The sequence below is a fragment of the Coturnix japonica genome, chromosome 2 (genome assembly GCF_001577835.2).
Source record: "Coturnix japonica isolate 7356 chromosome 2, Coturnix japonica 2.1, whole genome shotgun sequence".
NCBI classification, from domain to species: Eukaryota; Metazoa; Chordata; class Aves; order Galliformes; family Phasianidae; genus Coturnix; species Coturnix japonica.
The window spans coordinates 5,809,146-5,830,470 of NC_029517.1; the positions used below are offsets into that span (position 1 = coordinate 5,809,146).

General features: G+C 43.1%; 2 protein-coding genes across 13 annotated transcripts in view; one reads left to right on the forward strand and one right to left on the reverse strand.

Annotated features, from left to right (window-relative positions):
• Window positions 1–7,214, forward strand: part of GALNT11 (polypeptide N-acetylgalactosaminyltransferase 11) — a 32,368-nt gene extending 25,154 nt beyond the window's left edge. Inside the window, exons 9-12 of one of the 2 annotated variants that reach the window (XM_015852861.2) lie at window positions 411–629; window positions 2,238–2,342; window positions 6,262–6,399; window positions 6,495–7,214. In XM_015852861.2, coding sequence (XP_015708347.1) covers window positions 411–629; window positions 2,238–2,342; window positions 6,262–6,399; window positions 6,495–6,626 — 594 coding nt within the window. In that variant the 3' untranslated portion in view covers window positions 6,627–7,214. Of the gene's footprint in view, window positions 1–410; window positions 630–2,237; window positions 2,343–3,846; window positions 4,898–6,261; window positions 6,400–6,494 lie in introns of those variants that run through there. The other variant, XM_015852863.2, reaches the window with a different exon arrangement.
• A 1,292-nt stretch (window positions 7,215–8,506) lies between these two features.
• The window catches only part of KMT2C (lysine methyltransferase 2C), a 165,214-nt gene continuing 152,395 nt past the window's right edge, over window positions 8,507–21,325 (reverse strand). For 9 of the 11 annotated variants that reach the window (XM_015852848.2, XM_015852855.2, XM_015852858.2 and 6 more), the window contains 15 exons: window positions 20,425–20,566; window positions 19,779–19,926; window positions 19,166–19,344; window positions 18,915–19,069; window positions 18,509–18,761; window positions 17,833–17,972; window positions 17,178–17,282; window positions 14,882–16,001; window positions 14,230–14,366; window positions 13,835–13,977; window positions 13,402–13,570; window positions 12,063–12,179; window positions 11,300–11,373; window positions 10,903–11,011; window positions 8,507–10,667 (listed from right to left, as the gene is read on the reverse strand). In XM_015852848.2, the coding sequence (XP_015708334.1) occupies window positions 10,575–10,667; window positions 10,903–11,011; window positions 11,300–11,373; window positions 12,063–12,179; window positions 13,402–13,570; window positions 13,835–13,977; window positions 14,230–14,366; window positions 14,882–16,001; window positions 17,178–17,282; window positions 17,833–17,972; window positions 18,509–18,761; window positions 18,915–19,069; window positions 19,166–19,344; window positions 19,779–19,926; window positions 20,425–20,566 (3,084 nt within the window). In that variant the 3' untranslated portion in view covers window positions 8,507–10,574. The remainder of the gene's footprint in view (window positions 10,668–10,902; window positions 11,012–11,299; window positions 11,374–12,062; window positions 12,180–13,401; window positions 13,571–13,834; window positions 13,978–14,229; window positions 14,367–14,881; window positions 16,002–17,177; window positions 17,283–17,832; window positions 17,973–18,508; window positions 18,762–18,914; window positions 19,070–19,165; window positions 19,345–19,778; window positions 19,927–20,424; window positions 20,567–21,325) is intronic. The other 2 variants (XM_015852850.2, XM_015852851.2) reach the window with 2 other exon arrangements.

The window sequence follows — 21,325 nt, forward strand, 5'->3', positions numbered from 1 at the left end:
TCAGTCTTGATAAAGGTGATGCAACAAAGGTCTTGATAAGGACAGATGTGCTATCCGTTGTGAGATGAATCTGCTGTCTCTAAGCCAGAGATGGCATGAAGTAACTCAAAATGTGTTGGCAAAGTCCAGGGGTCTGGTAGAGGTTAATCCAACAGAACATTGCAGCTCAGTGCCCTGAAAGCTGATCTTTAAATCATATCTGGTGAGTTAACTGATGTGCAAATATCATTCTGCTGTGAGCTCTGTAAATCTAGCTGGAATTAAAGACTCTGAGGGAACTTTTCTTCTCATTTTGGTCATGATATTGGTAAATGCAATTGCCAGAAATGAAACTTGGAGAGCTCTGCTAGCAGGAAGAAGTTAAAAATCGCTAATCTGTAATTATTCTCCTCCCCTTCCCTCAACTACAGGAGCAGTATTTTGCTTTGAGACCTGAGCTAAGGACAAGGAACTATGGAAATATAACTGATCGTGTAGAACTGAGAAAAAGATTGAACTGCAAGTCATTCAAGTGGTATTTAGATAACATCTATCCTGAGATGCAAGTATCCGGGCCCAATGCCAAAGCTCCACAGCCAGTTTTTATTAATAGAGCGCAAAAACGACCAAAAATAATCCAGCGTGGAAGGGTAAGATAAACTTTCTTAAAAATACAGAGGTCTGTTTCTAGAGAGAGATTTTCTGAAAGATTTTCTCAAATCTGTTGATGTTGAACATAGTTCTTGTTCTGCAACAAACTGCCTTGGTTTGTTCAGTTTGTTTGAATAATCTTTTACTGAATTATTTTGTCTGCATATAGGTTATGGCTAGCAGATTCCTGCCTATCTCAGTAATTGGAAGCATTAGGTAGAGATGATGGAGTGTGCTCCATGAAGTAGTGCAGACTGCAATAAGTAGGTATTGATGCTTCAGGGTTCCAGGGTAATACCCAGTACCAGCACTGTGTGTGTGTGAGCTCTGGCTCTGATGTCTGTATGAACTAGTTCCACATGCCTACATGGAACAGAGCTATCAGCCAGTGTCACCCACTGCGTGCCATGCTCTTCAGGATATATCACTCAAAACCCCTATTTATTCTCAAAATGTTGGTTTGACAGCTGAGAAGAACTGTAATAATCACAGATCCTGATGGTTCTTTACAGTGTTATCAAATGCTGACCATCATGGCTGGTAAAAACAAGGGGCGAAAATAGTATAAAACTCTTAAGATGGGAACTAAACCACTTCTAGAAGTTTCTGGAGTGTGAGGAAATGTAACTTAGAAGCTTTTATGTAATTTGTTTCAGATGTGTACAGGGAACAGGAGAAGCATGGTGTGCTTGGGGAGGCAGTTGATGATGTGTCTTGGGACATCTGTTTCTTTAGAGAAGAGTATTACTTGGTCTTTGTGCTCTCTAATTGTGGTAGTGTGGTGGAGCAGTTTGTTCTTTTTATTACTGGAAGTGTCTTGGTTTATAAACATCTGTGGAATCAATACAAACACCAAGGCATCTATGTCTTCACAATGAAACACAACTTACTAATTAGCCAGCTCGGCCTCCGGTTCAGGACAGCACTTTTTATTTTTGCTCTACATCCAGCTCTAGATTGGCTATAATTATTTTAGTATGTATGGCAGATCTGTTGCTGTGCCACCTCCCATACATGCAGAGCGGGACAAAATCAGATAAAACAGTGTGTTTAAGGAGTGTTTAAACCTTTTCCTTCATACCTCATCTGTTGTTAAAATAGCAACTATGACTTTTTAGTTGTATAAATGCTCTTGAGGACCAATTTGTAAGCAAATGATGTCAGATGTGTTTAAGACCTTCCTCCTTTCCTCAAAACCTTGGTTCTGTGCCCTCTTTATGCCTGTTCCATGAGGAGATGATGTGGGAGGGGACATTTTTGAAGCTACACTGCAGTAGGATGCAGTTTAGATTTGTTAGTTGATGGGACCATAGGCTTCTAGGGAGAGCAAGAAAGGGAAAGAATCTTGCACTGAGCCAAGTTGTGTCTATTTGCACTTGTACCACTCCAAGGGAAGAATTAATGTAATTAGAAAGCAAAATGGAACTGGAGAATACTGGCTTTTTCTCTAAATCTGAAAAACAAAAAGGTATTTTAAAGGGGAGGGAGGGCTTTCTATTGCTTTTCTTTGTGAGCACACTGAGCACTTCTGAAACATTTATGTATGTTCCCCTTGGTATGTGGTGTTTGTTGTTTACCCTGTCCATCAAACTGTTTTCCTTTTGTAGCTGTATCACCTTCAAACCAACAAATGCCTGGTTGCCCAGGGTCACCCGAGTCAGAAAGGAGGCCTGGTAGTGGTTCGCGAGTGTGACTACAATGATCAAAACCAGGTATGATATTTTGAGTAGCGAACCATGTTGATAATGTTTTCCTGCTGGTAAAATGCCCTGATGAAGCATCTCATCAGCAAGCAGGCTGATTCCAGAGTATTGTTCAAAAAAGAAAAATAAAGGCTGGCAGAGGAGACTGCAGAACTTAATGCTCTACCTACTGAATGTTGAATGTTGTAATCCCCTGTCTTTGTGGGGTGAATCTCCATATGTGGCTGGAGACTGTCCTCAAGTGGCACCTGAGGGATTCATAATCTGCTGATTGACACTTCAGGATTTGTAGAAGCCCTTCCAGTCAGTTCCTCATACTGAGATTCACGGCAACATTTTCCTGGCCCACTGTTCTTAATACATTCTACTACCCTCGTTCTGCTGCTGTAGTTTGGGACACATTGACAATTTGTTGCTTTTTCTAAATTACCTGGAGTTCTTTCTGTTGAGCGAGTTCTTTGGCTGCTGATGGATTGCTGATCTGGGTCTTAACTGGGAATGGATGTGAACATCCAATATAGAGGCTTCGTGTATTGATATAAAAACTGCTGTTCCACTTCTTTCTGAACAGAAATTCAGGACTTGAAATGAGGGGAAAATCACCAAGTTAGAGAGGCACTCATCTAATGCCTTAAAGACTGTTATCCAGCTAAGAACTATATTGAGAGCATTACAGTTTAGAAGCATATGGCACTCAGGACTAAAAACTAAATCCCATCTGAAGAGACAAGTAGTCAAAGACACAAAATAAACGGGATCATAGAACCACCAAGTTTGGAAAAGGCCTCCAAGATATCTAGTCCAACTGTCCACCTACCACCAGTATTTCCGCACTGAACCGTGCCCCTCAGGACAACATATACAATGGTATCCACTGTAAGAACAGATAGGTTTCTGTTCTGTTTCCCTTCATTGCTGTGGTGTTTCCAATAGTGTACTGCCAAATAGTTGGAGGAGAAAACCTATTGTTTTTCCTCCTTATCAAAGCCTTCGTCTGATATTTCTCTTAGAGACAGAAAACTTTGGTTAACCTTTTGATTTTTGAGAGATGAACAATCCGAGCATCAATTTGTCTGTTTTTTGTTTATCTTGTTTAATGGTGGTAAATTAAGCAACTAATTCTCACAAGGAAAAAAACAACTGTCTCTGCTGTTGTCTTTTGCAATGATTTTGTTTTCCAAGTATATTAACCAACACCATGATTTTCTACTATTATACTTTTGCTCTACTAACAATTTGTCAGCTTGCTTTCTTTCATATCTTCTGTAAGCTCTTTCTCTAGATACATAAGAACAATGTAAAGAAAGAAGGCATTGTAACAATTTATGTGTAAAACATGACAAGAAACTTGCGGAGTAATGGAAGGTTTTGGCCTTTTCCACTGATATTGCCAAAAAATGGCAAGAACTATATTGTTCTAGAAGAATCTATTCTATCTGTCCCATTTATACCTTTAGCCTTGGTAAGAAAGCCTATGTTGAGTCTGGAATAAGTTAACTCTTTCTCTTTCCAGGCTACTTTTTACCATGTGAATAGATAGCAGTCTCAGTACTGCAGTTTCTCTACTTGGGAAGACACGTGAAGGTCTTGGAAACAACACTGTCCTTCTTGAGACTCACTGAGCGCGGTACTTTGGACTGGAAAATGGTCTTCTGTGTATTCAGTAGTTAGAAATAGCTCAAGTAGAAGTAGTGGGAGGGTCTGGTAGAGCTGAGATAAGGGATGAGAAGCCTGAAGTAACAGAAGCTGAGAAGCAGAAATACTGAGTGTGAATTTTGCAAGCAGAAGGCTAACATGGAATTAATGTGGTATAGTTGAGTGGTTGCATGGAGATGCCAAGGCAGCTGAAGTGAACTCTTCTGCTCAAAGTCAGCAGTGTGTGACCTCTTCCCATAAACAAAACTGGGGTGGTGAAGGAGGTCAGAAAGTATCTAAGGGCTTCAAAAGGTCAGATATATCCATCTGTGTTTCATAATGAAATATAGAAGTAAAAAAGCAAACAAAAACAAGCAAAAAAATCCAACCCTAAGTGCTGTGGGTTCTACTGAAAACGTTGTGTCCAAGGTTAATCAGATGGTGATTAGACAGCAAAGGTGCGGAAGTTCTTCGTAATAAATGCCCCAGAGGAGAAGCAGTTACTGACAAACATGTAAGAGGAGCTTCAAAGTCCAGTTATGAAGCGTAAAGGCCAACAGAAGATGTAACCAGTGGGGATGGTTGTGGTTTAGATTGGCTTTCTCATGCATCTAATGCCTGCTTGTCTTCTGCCTGGCCTAAATGCTTCAAGTCGAGCTCCTTGTCAAAAAAAATCTTCTCATAGTCTGCTGAGTTGTGTGGTTTTTTTTCCTCTTCTCTTTGGTTTCACCTCTTCTCTGCTCATTTCCTTCATTTCAGTAACGTAAGGTTTCTTAACAGCAAACAGATCCAGGATCAGGGATCTCAGTAACTTAACAGCATATTTGGCTTTAAAGTTGTGAATGCTGCTCTTGAAGCTTGAGTTAACTAGTGGGCATCTGTGCTCAGCTGCATGGGGCTTGGGAAGTCACAAGGGCTGTTAACCTCTTGTAGCACTCCATCCATGTAAGCACATGTACTTCTGCCTCTTGAACTGGCTGTAGAAGGATTCACTTTAAGTGCTACAGCTCTTCTGTAGGGTTCTCCTCCCTAAATCTCTGCATCATGGGTCACTCCAGACAAATGTAGCTGTGTGAGCTACCTCTTCCTGCTGAGTTTTCATCAGCCCATTGAAGATCATGATCCCACAGTCCCTCTTCAAATCCTCAGCCACACACAGATATGAAACAGGACCACACATCAGCATTAGCAATACCTTCAGGAGGAGGTTTGGTCTCCTGGATAGCAGTAGCTTGAGGTAACAGTAGCAGAACCCATGCTTTGCTATTCCTGATGATTTTCACAAGTCATTTGGTGCTGCACTGTCAGCCACTAGCAACATGAGCTGCAGGGCTGCAGGTAGCTGTAATGATACAGTCACTGGGCACAGCTCATCCTCATGCTGAGGTGGCTTCTTGGTGCTCGTCAGCTCCATTTTGTCCTCTAAAAAACTCTGGAATAACGCACTGGTGCCAATGTAAGCAACAGATGGCAGCTGCTGGGAGTGCTGGAATGCCTTTTCTGGCAGCAGAGTTCACAGCCATGATTCTGTCACACAGAAGGCTGGTCCTGTGATAGTTTTTGGCTTGCATTTATTAGAGCGAAGTTTTTCACTGCATTCCTATAGTCCTAATGCAATTTACAGATGAAATGAGCATACACCCACAAAGCTTTTCCAGTTGCCCCCTGTGCCTTTTGCTACACAACACTGCTCTCTGAAAGCCGAAGTCCTCCACTTACTGCAGCTTCCTTGGTTGGCTGATTTTTTCCCATATTGGCTGTGGGGTTTTGTTTTAGTACAGCTGTACTGACCCAGCCTCAAAGTCTGATATAGATAACTCCTGTAAAGGAAGTGGCTGTATGGGGCCATCTTCCTTGCCCTGTCCTCACTTTGATTCTCAGAAGACTTTCCAGGAAGACCTGAGGTACTTTTTATCTTTGCGTCCTGCCTGGCTCATGGCACATCTCTCATGGCATGCAGCTCTTGGCCCAGCTGAGGGGATCCAACATCCTCCTCATCCTCAGGGATGGGCTTAGTGCTGGTGCAGTGGCTGAGCTTGGGGAGGGGCTGCACGCTGCTGTCACCCCAACAGGGCAGGAGGAACATGTGGGTGCACTTTACTTTTCAATAGGGTCATGCGTGGTCCTCTGAGCAGCTCTGCACAGGGTCGTGCTGTGTGGTGTTGGGAAGGTGGTGGAGCACCGCATCTGCTGGTAAAAACAACCCAACAGCAAAGCAGCAGCAAGTGTGCCAAGGCATATCTGTGTTATCCCGTAACTCTGCAGTTAACAACTCATCTATCTCATCTTTCAGGTGTGGGTTTACAATGAAGATCACGAGCTGATTTTAAATAACCTCCTGTGCTTGGATGTGTCAGAAACTCGCTCATCCGACCCTCCTCGCCTCATGAAGTGCCACGGCTCCGGCGGATCACAGCAGTGGACCTTTGGGGTAAGTACACATGGCATGGTACGTTGGTTTCAGCTCCAGTTTGTCAGTAAAGCAGAGGAGAAGCTGCAGTAAAGAACTCCTGTTTGTCTCTCTAGAAAAACAACCGCCTCTACCAGGTCTCGGTGGGGCAGTGCATGAAGGTGGCAGACCCGCTCAGCCACAAGGGCTACGTGGCCATGGCCATCTGCGATGGCTCCCTTCCTCAGCAGTGGCATTTTGAGAGCTGAGGTGGTGAGCCCAGAGGAGCAAAGCCGAGCTCAGCTTCCCCTGCAGCCACCATCAGTCATCGCAGAGCGCTGCGCTGGGAGCCATTGGCTGCTGCAGCCACCAGGAGCACAGGGAGGACCCATCGGATGGATGCGGTGAGGAGCTCGGGGTGCCCATGGGCAGGAATGGCAGCAGTTCCCTGGGTTAACCTGGATTATTGGACTGGTTTTCAGTAAGAGAAATTATTAGAGCAACGTAATTTAAATGGTGAGATTTTAAGCTTTGCGGGTGTTTTAAATGACAGGAAGGCGTTCATCTTTCAGTATTCCATGTGCAGTATCTCGGTAATTCACATTTTTAGTATGGTTTTACTGGACGAATTATTTTACTTTACCTGGAAAGTATTTTTAATTCCCTTTTATCTTCTGGAAATCGTCATTTGTAAATATTTAAGTTCTTTTAATTTACGATTTTAGAACATTTCACGTAGCTGAAATCCATAGCTGCCATTGTCACCTCCTATTTAAAACAAAGTAACTATTACAAAGTCTATTTTGATGACTGGTGAACCTAGCTGCATATAAAATAAAGTATCTGTTTTTTATGACCCCCTCTGGCTGTGCTCCTTGTTGCCATCAGCAGGGCTGGCACTGATTTGGGCCTGCGCCCTCACAGCGTGGCTCTTCCCTCATTCCCACTCCTTTCTTCACAGCTGCATTCTTCCTTCATTCTTCCTTTCATCAACTGCAGGGTTTGGGGGTTGTGGTGGGATTTGGTTGGTTTCACTGCTTGCTGTGCTTTTAACCCCTGCTTCAGCCCCCAGGAACCTCTTCAGTGCTGCTCTAACCTGGATGCTTCTCCCTTTGCTGTGTTCATCAACCAGAGGCAGCTCTGCCCTTTCACTGGGGTGGGGAAACACTTCCCAGCCACACATGTATCCCAGCAATGGGTTATTGCATGGTGGCAGAACAAGGTGGAAACCGCTCTACCACTGGAGTGACAACAGCACTCAGCCCTCCCCTGTGAGAGCAGATCCACCTGTGACAGCCTGATGGGTCCTTCAGCCAAGGAGAGAGAACTGCAGTAGGATCAGTGCCCTCAGCAGGAGCTGTTTCACAAGGCAGGGTACAGGTAAGCAGGGGTTGATCACCAACCCCAGCAATGGGCTGTAGCAGATTGATCTCCAGACAAAGCATCATGCTGCAGGTCAGGTACCAGCCACGTTACTTCCTTCCATGACAGTCCCTGCAGCCAACCGCAGCTGTGGGGACACAGTGACAGCTGGGCCTGGCAGTGGGTCGGGCTGCAGGCTCAAGTACTGTGTTCAGTTTGGGGCATGTCAGTACAGAAAGGACACTGAGGTGATGGAGCAAGTCCAGAGAAGGGCAATAAGGCTTGTAAAGGGCTTGGAGAATATGGTGTATGAGGAGAGGCTGAAGGAACTAGGGCTGTTTAGTCTGGGGAAAAGGAGACTGAGGGGAGACCTTATTGCTCTCTTCCAGTATCTGAAAGGTGCTTACAGTGAGAGTGGGGTTGGTCTCTTCTCACAGGTGATAGGATGAGGGGAAATGGCCTCAAGTTGCACCAGAGTAGGTTTAGATTGGATATCAGGAATACCTTCTTTACAGAAAGGGTTGTTAAGCACTGGAATGAGCTCCCCAGGAAAGTGGTTGAGTCACTATCCCTGGATGTGTTTAAAAACCATTTGGATGTGGTGCTCAGGGATGTCATTTAGCAGAGGGTTGTTTGTTAGGGTAGTATGGTTGGATTGTGGTTGGACTGGATGATCTTTAAGGTCTTTTCCAACCTGAGCAATGCTGCAACTCTGTGAGGTGCTGGAGAGGAGTTGTGTGGGGCCAGAAAAGCAGCAACACCCCCAACAGAAACAGGAGGGAACTGATTATAGATGTAAAATATTTTTATTTGTAAATGCTGATCTTCTAAATCTGTTTCCACAAATTCCAAACCCCAGAACACTCTGAATGCTTCAAAAAAAGTCTTGGTTGGTTGGTTGGGTTGTATTATTTTTTTTTTTGTGACATTTTTCTTTTCTTTTTTTTTGCCAACATTAGATACTATTATACAGAACAGAAAAAAAAAAACAAAAAAACAAACAAAAAAACCTGTAGGACAAATACTGGTAGGATGTCGGAATATTGTACAAGAGAAGAAAAATATTCAGGAAACAATTTCATACAGCTATTTATCAAGAGAAAAATATATACAATTGATTTATTCTGTAAGATAAAAATACATCATGCCATATACATTACAAGGTCAGAACTGTAGCACTGAATATACCAACAGTTTACAGTCCACTTTCATTGTGCACACAAGGAGAAAAAAAAAAAAAAAAAAACGAAAAAAAAGAACTTCATTTTCTTTATATTTAGTCTGTGAAGTGTCAGTACCAGAATCTGAAGTACAAAATAAAAAGCTAAACCTGCTTCCAAACGCGGATTAAACCTCTACAAGCCAACACAAAACAGTGTTTTATTTTACTTTTTTTATTTTAAAGAAATGTAAACAAACAAAATAAAACCAATCCATACAAACACATCTTTAAATTACATTTCCCACACCCCCAACTGACAGCGTCCTGCAGCCGCACGCGCTCCGTCTCCGCTCTGTTTCTCCTTTTCCTGTGCATTCTACGCTGTTTTCATGCTCAGCATCCCCCTCCTCGGGCCTACTTTTGCTGAAGGAAAAACCCCAATGTTCAGCGCCTCCCTCATGATTTCGGGTGGTTTGAGCAGTTATTCACAGTTATCACCAATTTTAAGCACAAAAAACAAACAAACAAACAAAAAAACAACAGAAGGAAAAACCTGACTGAAGAAATAGGGATGCAACAATATAATGCAAAGCAAAGGAGTCTACGTTACCCTCAGCGTCTCCAATAGGCAGAGTTGGAACACAGGGTGCGGGCTGGAGGTTTGGATTTAGAAATCTGCAGCGACCACAGTTGGGACTGCTTGAAACGTAAAGGAAAAACCAACAGAACCCTCTGTTGAAATGGAGATTTGGGTTGTTCCGTCACCGTAAGCACATCTGTCTGGTAGCGCGGAGATCATATTGTGACATCCCTATTGACGGTTGATAATGAGCACCCGAACTGCTGCGGAGTCTGATTGATAGCATTTGGTCAATAACTATTTTTTTTATACTGTAATTATTTTTTTTTGTTTTTTTGTTTTTTACTTCCTCAAAATATTTACACTTTTGTACAAAGTAACAGAGTTTGTTAGTTCTGCAGGTAACAGCAGCAGCTTGGCTTTCTTCTAACTCTCTTTTTAAAAATAGCTTCATTCACTTATTCAATAATAAATACAAAAAGGTTCTCTTATTTTACAGAAATCAAAAAACTACAATAAACTGACTCATGGAATCAAGTATTTAAATGTATTTTAGTGCAAGTTATTTTTCCCTTAGCTCTATCCCTAAGGAAGTCGTTTCAGTACATTCCTTGTTCAGTGGTGTCTACTTTTATTTAAAACTTTTTTCTTTAATTAGAGGGCCTGCCCCTTTATCAAATAAGGCTGTGGCCAGCACTTTGGACTTCTCCCTTTCGCTGGTGATTTCAGTCTTACATTCATAAATGCCCACCTGCCCGCCGCAGGTAAGCACCCGGTTCTTTGCCCAAGTTAAACAGTTTCTCCTTAGTGAGCTCAAAAACAAAAGTGCTGGACCATTCCGTTAACTCAGTTTAACCTCCGTGTGGCTGGAAAGTCAGCTTCGGATTTTGCCGGCTTGCTTCTGGTGCTTGTTTTGCTTTGTGAGGTTGGTTTCTTTTCTTTTGAGATCCTGGAGATGAAATCTGGACTTCCAGAAGTGATTTCTTTATTATTATTATTATTATTTCCTTTCCCCCTTCAAAAAAGGCAACGATTTTCTGGCGACAAAATCAGAACGTGAATCACTTCTTCCCAGGGACAAGCAACCCTCAAAAGACAGCAAGGAATGCAATTCTAGTTCATCCATTTTCGGCAGTTTACGGCTCCACAGTGACATGGAATCTTGTGCTGGTCATCTTCAAAATCAAACTTATAGTCATAGCAAAGCTGGAAGAAGATTCAGGAGAACTGTTATAAGGCAACGGGATTTTACCACATCCTTCCTTCTACCTACAGTTCAGATGGTAAAATACACCAGTGTTCCTCATAGGAACCGGCAAGAGTTAAAATGAAAATGGGAAGGGCAACATCACCTCCCCACACAGCACAGCTAGACTGCATGGTGCCAGCATCTAGAAATGAACTAGCAACAGTGGGGGAAAGCCAGATGAGATGGCCCTACCTCCTCCCCTTTCTGGATTCTCCTGCTGGAGCTAATGATAATCTTGTGTCCTCTCTCAAAAGTGACCACCTCCGCCACGCAGTTGGGGGCACACGAGTGGTTGATGTACCTGTGAACACAAACAAGGAGCATTTCAAAAAGGTGAGCTTATTGAAAATGCAGCGCTGGGGGCAAATCTGCACCTTCTCCCCAGCTACCGTGAAATGTAAGGAAGGCTGAGTAATGCTAACGAAAAAGATGAGTCCATTTCAGTGAGACAGGCTGCAACGTTCCAGACCACAGAACTCTTGTTCCAAAAGTCACCAAGAAATCAGAAACGCATGTCCCTGACACGCAGCCCCAGCAGGGGGATGGGGAGAGCTGAGGATGGGACGGAGCTGTCCCCAGAGCCACCCACCTTGCAGGACCTCCCGTCAGGGTAGCATCAATGACGTGGTCGTTGTCAATGCGGAACATGTACACCCCACGGTTCTGAAACACACAGTTGGAAGACAGACCCATGTAGGTTTTCAATAGTCATCAATGATAGAAACAAGCAGCACCAGGGGTTATCTCCAGAAGTTGTTCTGCCTTCACACCTACATGCTCGCTTGGGAGAGGGACTCACACACTTCATCTAACAGAGGAACGCTGACACCAACCGCACTGTTTAGTGAGGGGACGAGTGGGTCAGCCATGTCTACCTGTCCAAGTGATATTTCTCTCCCATCCAGTACTAATAGCTTGGATTTCTGTACTGCCTCACATCAGGGATCTTTACATGCATTAACCATTATGAGACTGTTGAGTTACAGAAAGAAAACTGCTTATAATTTAAGAAAAGAAGTTCTTGTTAAGAAGTGGAGGTGCTGACATCCCCTTTACAGTTCTCTCTTTGTCCTCCAGGAAACAGCATACATATCACCTGGCTGTGATGCTGTGAGATGTACTGAACATCTGAGCACACGTAACAAACCCTGCAGACATGTCTGGCTGTCCTTTTTAGCCTATTGCTCTTACAGCACTTATAGCACAGCAGCACACAGAACTCTAAGGACCCCACTCCTACAGTCATCACAGCCCTGTCTGTCTCTTCCTAACCCCTGAAAGTGGCAGCATTTGTCCATTTGAAGAGCATTTGAAAGGGGAGAGAAACAACAGGGAATAAACACCCCCAGTACCTGAGATTCATAAAGCTTCTCCTTCCTGTTCGCTACCTCATTCCGGATAATCGTTCCAATGTACTCAATGACCATAGTGTGCTTTTCAATGTCTCTAGCAGCATATAAGCCCAGGCCCTATAAAAAAATAGGCTGAGTTAGAAATTCATTATAAAGTGACACTGACACTGCATTCCTCACCATGCCCCAAAAACAGTCCTGCAGAAAGTCATGAGAGAAGTCAACAACCCACAAAGAAAATTGCACAGGAAAACAGCTCATGTGGTAACAGAGCAGAGAAGGATGCAGGTTTACAGTAAATACTTCAGTAAAACATACTTGGCTGCTGCCTAGGTAAGAAAGCAGGCTTCTCTTACACCTCTTACACCTTATAACTGACTGTATGAAGATTAAAGATTCACTGAAAATTAAAGTAGGCCTTCCTAGAGCAGAGAAACATATTAGTAACACAACAGCACAGTTAAGTCCAACCTAAAATAAATAATATCAATGCTCATATACAAAAATCACAGAATCATGTATAGAATCACAGAATGGCTTGGACTGGAAGGGACCTCAAGGATTGTGAAGCTCCAACCCACCCACCCCCTTCCGCATGCAGGGCTACCAACCTCCACATTTAATACCAGACCAGGCTGCCCAGAGCCCCGTCCAACCTGGCTTTGAACATCTGCAGGGACGGGGCATCCACAGCCTCACTGGGCAGCCTGTGCCAGGGCCTCACCACTCTCTTGTAAAGAACTTCCCCCTGACATACAACCTAAATCCTCCCTCCCTCAACTTAAAACCATTTCCCCTTGTCCTGCTGTTATCTACCCTTTGAAAGAGTTGATTCCCCTCCTGCTTATAGGCTCCCTTGATGTACTGAGGGCTGCAATGAGGTCACCTCGCAGCCTTCTTGCAGCGCAGTCTGTGGAACAAACTCAGTGACAACAATTCTAAGAACATTCTGCTTTCTGAATGCAATGAAGTGCTGAACCTCTCCTGATGGCCTCATTCCTCATTGCTCAGCTTGATTTGCATGTCTCATACTTTCATTGTACATTCACATAATTATTAGTTTTCATGAACCTTTTGAGAAATATAGCAAAAACACCTTGAAATAACGTAATTCATTTTTTTCGAGACAACTGCAACAAATCATTTTTAAAGATATTTACAACAATTAATAAGATGTCTTGCTTGGGACTCTGCCGTGATTTCCCACATCCGAATCACCAGATCTTGGGAAAAGCTTTGAAGGAATTTTGCATTTGTTTCATTTCATTTCTTAACATAAAACAAATACATCCACTACACATCAACATTAGCGTGGGAAGTGCCAAGAATGAGGACTGACCTGAATGCGAGAGCGAGCCAGGTACACATTGGACTTCCACTCTGTTTTCATTTTCCGGTACTGGGAGGACTTGGAATGGACGAACTGCTTACTGTAAGGCGCATTCAGCTCCCCTGTGACTGTGCTCTGAAATGACTTCGATGTGCTGGTGCTATTCAAGGTGTGAGGCCTGTAGAAGTTGGGCATGTAACAAGAAAAAATACAAGAAAAACTGAAGATTTCTCTGAAGACAGCCACAACAGCAATGCAAAACTCTTTGAGACGTACACACACTTAAAGCCAGCTAGCAGAGACAACACAGCAACTCCTTTGATTTGGGCATGCACATACACAGCCAAGGACGACAGGGTTTGTAAGCAGCAGACGAAAGCACAAATAACCCTAAGCAGCCTATAAACCCTGGGCTGTACTATGTGAAATTAAAACAAAATACCTTAACACAAACCTCTTGACATGGGTACTCATTTTAGGCTCAGCACGGGCACAGCCCGTGGGGTTGATGGCAAGAGGAAGTTCCATTAAGGGGTTTCGGCCATAGCGGAAAGTATAGTTCTCACAGGCCTCAACCCCTGGGAGCTGCAAGAAAACACACACAAAAGAAAAGAAAATACGAGTAATTATGTGTTAATGACAAGTAACCAAATATTCATTTCTCACTTTTTCACTCCGAGGGTGGTGATGCGCTGGAACAGGTTGCCCAAGGAGGTTGTGGATGCCCCATCCCTGGAGGCATTCAAGGCCAGGCTGGATGTGGCTCTGGGCAGCCTGGGCTGGTGGCTGGTGACCCTGCACATGGCAGGGGGTTGAAACCAGATGAGGAGGACTCACCGACTCTGCGATCCTCGCCACCGCAGACACCGTGAGCCCAAAGAGCTCCTCGCCCTTCAGATAGCTGGGGAACAGCTGCAGCATTTCTGACTCCTTCCTAACTGAAGCAACGGGTTCCAGGATTTTATCCCACACACCTACACAATCACATGGGAAAGAATTACAAGGATCAAAAAGAAATCTATTGTACTGGTCTTAAAACTAATGCTCGAAGATAGCTGGAACCTGGAATCGATACTGAAAAGGCATTTTGCCATTGGTTGTATAAAAGAGCAAGTCAGTGTTTCCAAAGCAAAATGGAGAATCATTTGGGATGTGCCGTTTTGGCTTGAAAAAATTCCAATCAATGTTTGTGCTGCATCTTTCTTGGGAACAGAGCTGGGAAACCTTCAATTCCATGCCAGTATTACTACACGTTTCTCTTTAGGGAACTGTGGGCTTTCTGAAGTGACAGAAGAGATTCTCCTTAGAAAACCTGCACAAGGTAGAATTAAAGAAGGGCCCTGGAAGCTCATTACAACCACTACGCTGCAATTTCTGAAGTAGATCAGTGTCTGCAAAATTTGACTGACACATTCATCAGACGTGCGGAAAGTATCACTAGTAACAAATAGCAAACCAAAAAGTCATTGCTTCAGCAGATAAAATTTACCTTTTGGCGTCGTGTCGCTAAGAACCAGATCTTCATGGCCTTGCTCCACAACCTTGATGACAAACAACGGGAGCCCATCCTTCTCCTCAATGGAACATAGATAGCGGCAGCGCCTGTTGGCATACCTCATGCTCCAGTACAGCCGGCTGGCCTCGTAGCCCACAGGGAAGAGCGCTTTGGAGGAGTGAAACGCCTGCATCTGCTGTGGGAGCAGCTGACCCACGGCGTGGAAAATCAGGCTCCCCACTCGAAAAGTGTGGTCGCGTTCTCCCCGCTGTACTATGCTGGCGATCTGCCGCACCTCGTCACGCTGCACGTAGACCCTCCTGAAGACTGCAAAGTAACTGAGTTCTTGCTCGTGAGTTCCCTTTGGTTTGTGCATGGGGCAAAGCATGGTCTTGTCTTTAAAAAACATGCATTGTGCTTTAATGGCACAGGTAAAGTGATAAATATTGGTGCACCTTAACCTGTGACAACCGCTGGTGGCACCCATTTTGTGACAGAACATGCATTTCATTTGCAAGCCTCTTCGCAGGGCTAGTTCCACGTTTATTAAGGCACCAGCTTGTGTCTCGTAGACTTCTGTAGACCAAAGAGCACAGTTCAAATGGACCCAAAGGTCTAAATCCAGGTTAAGAAGCCTTGCTGGTCCATCAGTTAACCCATCACCTTCCTCATGACAGAAGCAGCATTTTCTGTAGTCTTTAGGCACTGGGTCTGGTTTAAGGGTCGTGCCCAATTTCTTAAGAAATTCATCTATTTCTTCTTCACAAGGAGGTTTGAATGATCCTTTAGGAATCACAATCTGAATGCTCCACTTCTTCCACTTCATTCCTTTCCATTTCTTACTCGGAGGCCGGCAGTCATCAAGACTGCTGTGTATTGCTTTTAATTTGGGTTTGAGTTTCACCGTTACCTTAAGCTCATCGGGTTTCGCCTCCACCTTGGCTGCTTCAAATGCAGGGGGGAAAATGATTGGAGGTGAAGATGACGGAGACACTTTTTCCTGCAACTGAGGCAGACAGTGGACATCCAAAGTGGAGATGTTGTTGCTGTACTGATGGAATGCTTTAGGCGGCCTCTCCTTCATTGGTGACTGTGGCAAAGATGGAACCGACTCCTGGAAAACCAATAGAGAACTCTCAAGAAAAGAATCCCAAGGCAGTAAGTTGCTCTTGAAAACTTTCACATCAGAGCTGAACTGAAAGAGATACTCAGAATGCCTAAAGCTGCAGTTCAGCAACAGAGAAAGGAGTCACCTTTACCTGTTTTATCATAACTTGTGCTGGGATACAGAGCACTAAAGTCCTTCCGGTCAAGGCACCCTTCAATTCTTAACATGAAACACATAATCCTGCATACAGGCTTCAAATGTAAAACTAATCAAATGCCCTAAGCAATGGAATTGAGAGATTTCAGGTTTTTAGCTGTTCTTTGCAAGCGTAGTTATGACATAAACAACTAAAAATATGGGTCACAGAATTAATTTCAAGAATATGAAATGTGTTATTTGTTAGAAGGGAAAGCTGAGCATTAATTCTATGTATTTCCCCGAAAACAAGACAAGGGAATTCCTGCAGGGCTCTGGATTAACCATAGACCTCCAGGTCTTAACAACTCAGTTATAGCAAACAAGAATTAAACCTGCAGAGATTTGTTAATAAAAAAGAAATAAATAGGAAGGAGAAGAACAGCAGTTTGGAAGTGCTCAATGTGGTTTGTGTAATTAATCTTGAAAGAATAAATGAAAGGATTAAGAGGCTGAACATGACATTTAATTAACTTAATTAAGTATGTGGTGATGCACTTGAGCAAGCATGTGGATGTAAACACATTTATTTTCTCATCCAGTGCTTTTTTTCTTTGATTCTTCTGAACAAGTAGGAAAGATGCATTTGAAGGAAGGCTGCATATCCTACAGTGAACACATGGCCACGTGGGAAGCCATTAACTAGGTAATGCTTGGAGCACGTTACCAACTCTGTACAAGTGCAGGGAAAAATGTAGACTTGAACGACAGCAAGTAGAAACCAAGTTAGTTAAAATAAGTGGTCTTAAAACATCTCTTTTGAGCATCTACTTGAAGGCCTAACTTAGCTTATAGTGGCACCTCAACCAGAGATGTTCTGTCACTCATCTCCGTTAGGTTCTGTAAATACAAAACGTACTCTGCTCTGCTGGTTCAAAATTTCAACGTCTGAATAAAAAACAATTCATTTATAAAGCCTCAAGAACAAAGTAAAGCATCCCCTGCCCATTTCTCCTCATTTAAGGCCTGCCAGCATTTGATACTTACTTTGTTCTCTGAGTTTTTTGCTTGCACAGCTGCTGAATAGAGAACAAAGCAGTTGTTGCTACAGAATACGATGTCCTTCATTTTATCAGACCCATCTTGGGAATCCTGGGGATCAAACACAGAAGATTATCAGAAGTGCATTTTAACGCTGCTCTTCACACACTAATTGTAATGAAGCAAGAAACTGCCCACCTTTTCATTTGTAGAACATTTGTGAAATAACAAGTGCTGCTGTGATATAAATACTCATTTGACAGATCAAACATTAACACCACCTACAGCCTTGTTCTTCAGTACTTCACCACAGAAATTCACTTATCTGCCTTTAACAGAAGTTTAACAATCCAAACAGAGCTCTAATACCATGCACCCATCTGCTCCACAGGCACAGTTGCAAAATAAAAGCCCATTTTCTTTTATCTTTAAGATGAGAAAAGAATGTCTCGTTTCATTCTAGTCAAAGATTGTTTGTCAAGTTTTATCTGTTGACCCATCTGCAAAGCATTACTGGGAATTCCATGTTCTTCTGACTACATGAACCCATCCATTTTATATATGAATTCTGACTGTACACCTGTGTTGCATAACCACCTCAATCTTACTCAAAAAAAGAGCTGGTCATGACATGCAAGAAACTCTACTTCCATTGCAGTACCTGTTTCAGGAAAGGCAGGTCTTTGAAGGACTTCCGCACACCACTGCCAAGGACGACTACTTTGCAATGAGAGCACCACCGAGGCCTCAGTGCTGAGCTGTCTGCAATATTCTGACTGTGATCCTTGTAGCCAGCAATACCTGCAAAATAGGTGAGTCTGTTAGATACCAGAAGAGATTAAATCAACCCTATGAGAAATCACAATGCTCTCCAGTGGCTGAGAGGAGAAGAATCCTCCCGGATGGGGAAGGGGAGCAAACTTTAAATTTGATCCTGATGTGGAGATTGTTTAAATCAGGTCAAATCACCTCCATGAACAACAAGGCAACGATAAATTCTTGTATATGAGATAATTAACTAAAACAATGTAGGAATACGTGCTTAAAAACTTGTGTCAACCAGCATGGTAACAACCTTCCAGAACAACGTATTTAAAAGCAGACTGGACAAAAATTAATAACATTGTGCAATACTGAAAGAAGTATCTGATGTGACACAGGAAAGTAGAGATGGACCCACGACCCTACTGTTAATATCAGGAGCAGGTTGGCACGTACTGATCACATAAGAAAACTACTATTCAGAATGAGAATCAGCTATTTAACTTGTGACCAGGAACGTATAAGGTCGACATGGATTAATACTGACTCAATTAAAAGAATTAATGCCTACTTACCATTGCTGTTTGCAGCAAATGGCATATTGGGTTGCTTCAGTCCATAAGACCCTGCAATCCTGGCAGGACCCATGGATCCTGCCTGAGGCCCCTGGAGCAGTAAATGCTGCCGGTACTCAGCAGATGGGTTCACCCTGTGACTGCTGACTGCTGCCATGGAGGATGGGACATCTGGAGCGTTACTGACCTCGTAGCTGTTGGGAATTCGGACGTGCAGCAAATTGGAGAATGCTGCTACAACGTTGCTAATATTCTGAAAACAATAATAAAAACACACCAACCACCATTAGAAGGCTGCAATAGCTGTTTTTATTTTACTATGCTGTAACTTCCTTCACATCCACTATGTAAAGAATATACTGACTTCTGCTGTATTTTATGTATTTAACACAGGCTCATTTCTTACCTCGGCAGCTGTGGGATGTAAAGTAATTGCTACAGAAATAAGGCCAGATTTAGGACCATTCTGGGGTGGTCCAAGCTGGGAGGCAAAGAAGGCAGAACCAGGTAATGCTCCTGAACCAGGTTCTGCCTTTATGTAATTCCTTTTGGCTTCTGAACCTGAAATTAAAATGCAACACACCAGGTTAATCCTACAGTTAGGAGGGAAAAAGTCTCCTTCTAATTTTATAATTGTTCACTCTGCTTCAGTCTCACCTTTCCCAGTACTGCTAGGTAGGATGGGAATGATGGGAGATGGTACAGGTTCTGGGTTCTCCTCCTTCACAACCGACAAGTCTGGATACCTGCTTATTTCCATTCCCACCACACTTTCAGGAGAGGAAGATGGAACAAAGCTGTCAGGAGTGTCCCTGTCCTCACAGTGATCTTGAACCCTGGAACAAAATCCAGAAAAGCTGTTTTGGAAATGGCCAAAAAAACCTCTGTGAACCAGTAATATGAATCTTGACAGTGAGCCACCGTGCTTCTTGGTACTAGTTATGGAATGTAATTTAGGTGGTAGGCTGCTAAGTCTGGCTAATACTTCAGTGCATAAGATGGGTTACTGGGAAAGACACATAAAGGAGAAGAGAGGAACTTAACAGGATACTGGGTTTAACAACAGCACTAAGTCTCCTTTGTCACTATGCTGCTCTCTCACATGGAATGCTAAGAGTGAACTGGACCGAATGATTCTGCTTTGTTCTCTGAACTGTATGGCCATGCAGAACGGATTTTGTTTCTTCACACCTTCACAGACTCATCTCCTACTGAAAGACTGCAGAATCTGTTCCACATATGTTACTTAAAGATGTCAAAGAAAACCTACCTTAACTCCTCCTGATTGTTGTGAGGTGGTGTTGGAAGGGAAGCAGGAACATCCACAGTTTTAGGGCCCTGAGCCATCGCTCTTGCTAATAAATCATCTTGTGGTCTGAAAGGTAACTGGAACTGCTTTGGTCCCAGAGCTTTGGTAACTAAAATCAGAGAAGCACAAGAGAACAAAACATCTGTGCAGCTCTTCTTACTGATTTTCATTCTGGGAGCCATAGTAGTGGCTCCAGATACAACCAAGGCATCCAAGGCATTAACAGCAGATGTTAACACTGCTTTCATCCACTTGTAGCTTAGAAATCTGTGATTTATCTCATCGCTTTACAAAAAAAAAAAACAAAACCAAAAAAAGACAACAAATTTGTAGTGGACATCACAAAGTGGATTCTGAACTTATTCATTTCTTAGGAGTGCTTCTAGATCCCAACGTCTTTTCAAAAGGGAAAGAATAAGCTTATCACTTGACATTACGCTGGTATAAAACAAAACTGGGTGATAGTGATTACAAGCTTAAAAAGAGCCTGGACATAATGCCTGTATAACAGTGAACTATAGGATCCAAGAAACATCACAGTTATCCATTATGTAGTTTGCTACAAAGTTGACCCAGCTATAAGGCAAACAATATGCATTAGCCTTACCATCGTGGCCTCCCAACATACCAGCCTTGCCAGCAAGCTCTTCAGTGGTTGCAAAGCCATTTACCAACTTCTGGCAGGCCACAGGAGGTGGTGTGGGTGGAAGAGAGGCCGGTGGTGTTGGAGGATTGCTCAGATTGTTCTGCTGCAGGAGAGAGAAGAACAGCAAGTTAGCTATGAAGCACAGTGTGAAAACTTGCCATGTTCTACTAGTAGATATTGTAACCCACTCCCTTATTTTAACATCCAGAGGTACCACTGATAAACAGTGACAGTCAGTTCTCAAATACGCAACTAAATATGTGGAATAACTTCCTGCTAGAAGAGACACAACATTTTCTTACTATCAAAGATACTACAGGAGAAATAAAGTTTACGCGAGAAGTAAATTTTCCTGATAGAGAAGGTAAAGCTGAATTATTTACATAAAGGCACGAAGAACATTTTTATGGACTTTTTGGGAGCCTCAATAAGTTCCTACAGTTTAAGCAAAGATCTGATCTAAAGACAGAGAGCAGTTCTAAAGGGGCTCTCCATCACAATAAAGGAGTTACCCATTTTCCACTAAAAGGGAAGCTGCCTCACATTAGCACAGGACAAGCTTTTGCTGAAGTAGTTACCATGGAGAACCTCACTCTGCAAGTTCACACTCGTCGCTGTTTCTCATTAGTTTACTTAATTGACCATACTTTAAACCAAAATTAAGTATAAATTTCAGTATCTTCTCTCATTGCAGTCATGCATACAAAGCTAGAAAGCATTATCCACAGCTATGGTAATATCTGCCAGGTCCCATTCTCAGCCTAGAGTATCCATTCTCAGGCTGGAATAAACACCAAGTACCAGACTTGATTCCCTGTCTGCTCTCTTGCTGCTGTCCCACCATTGCCATCCTGATCTCAGA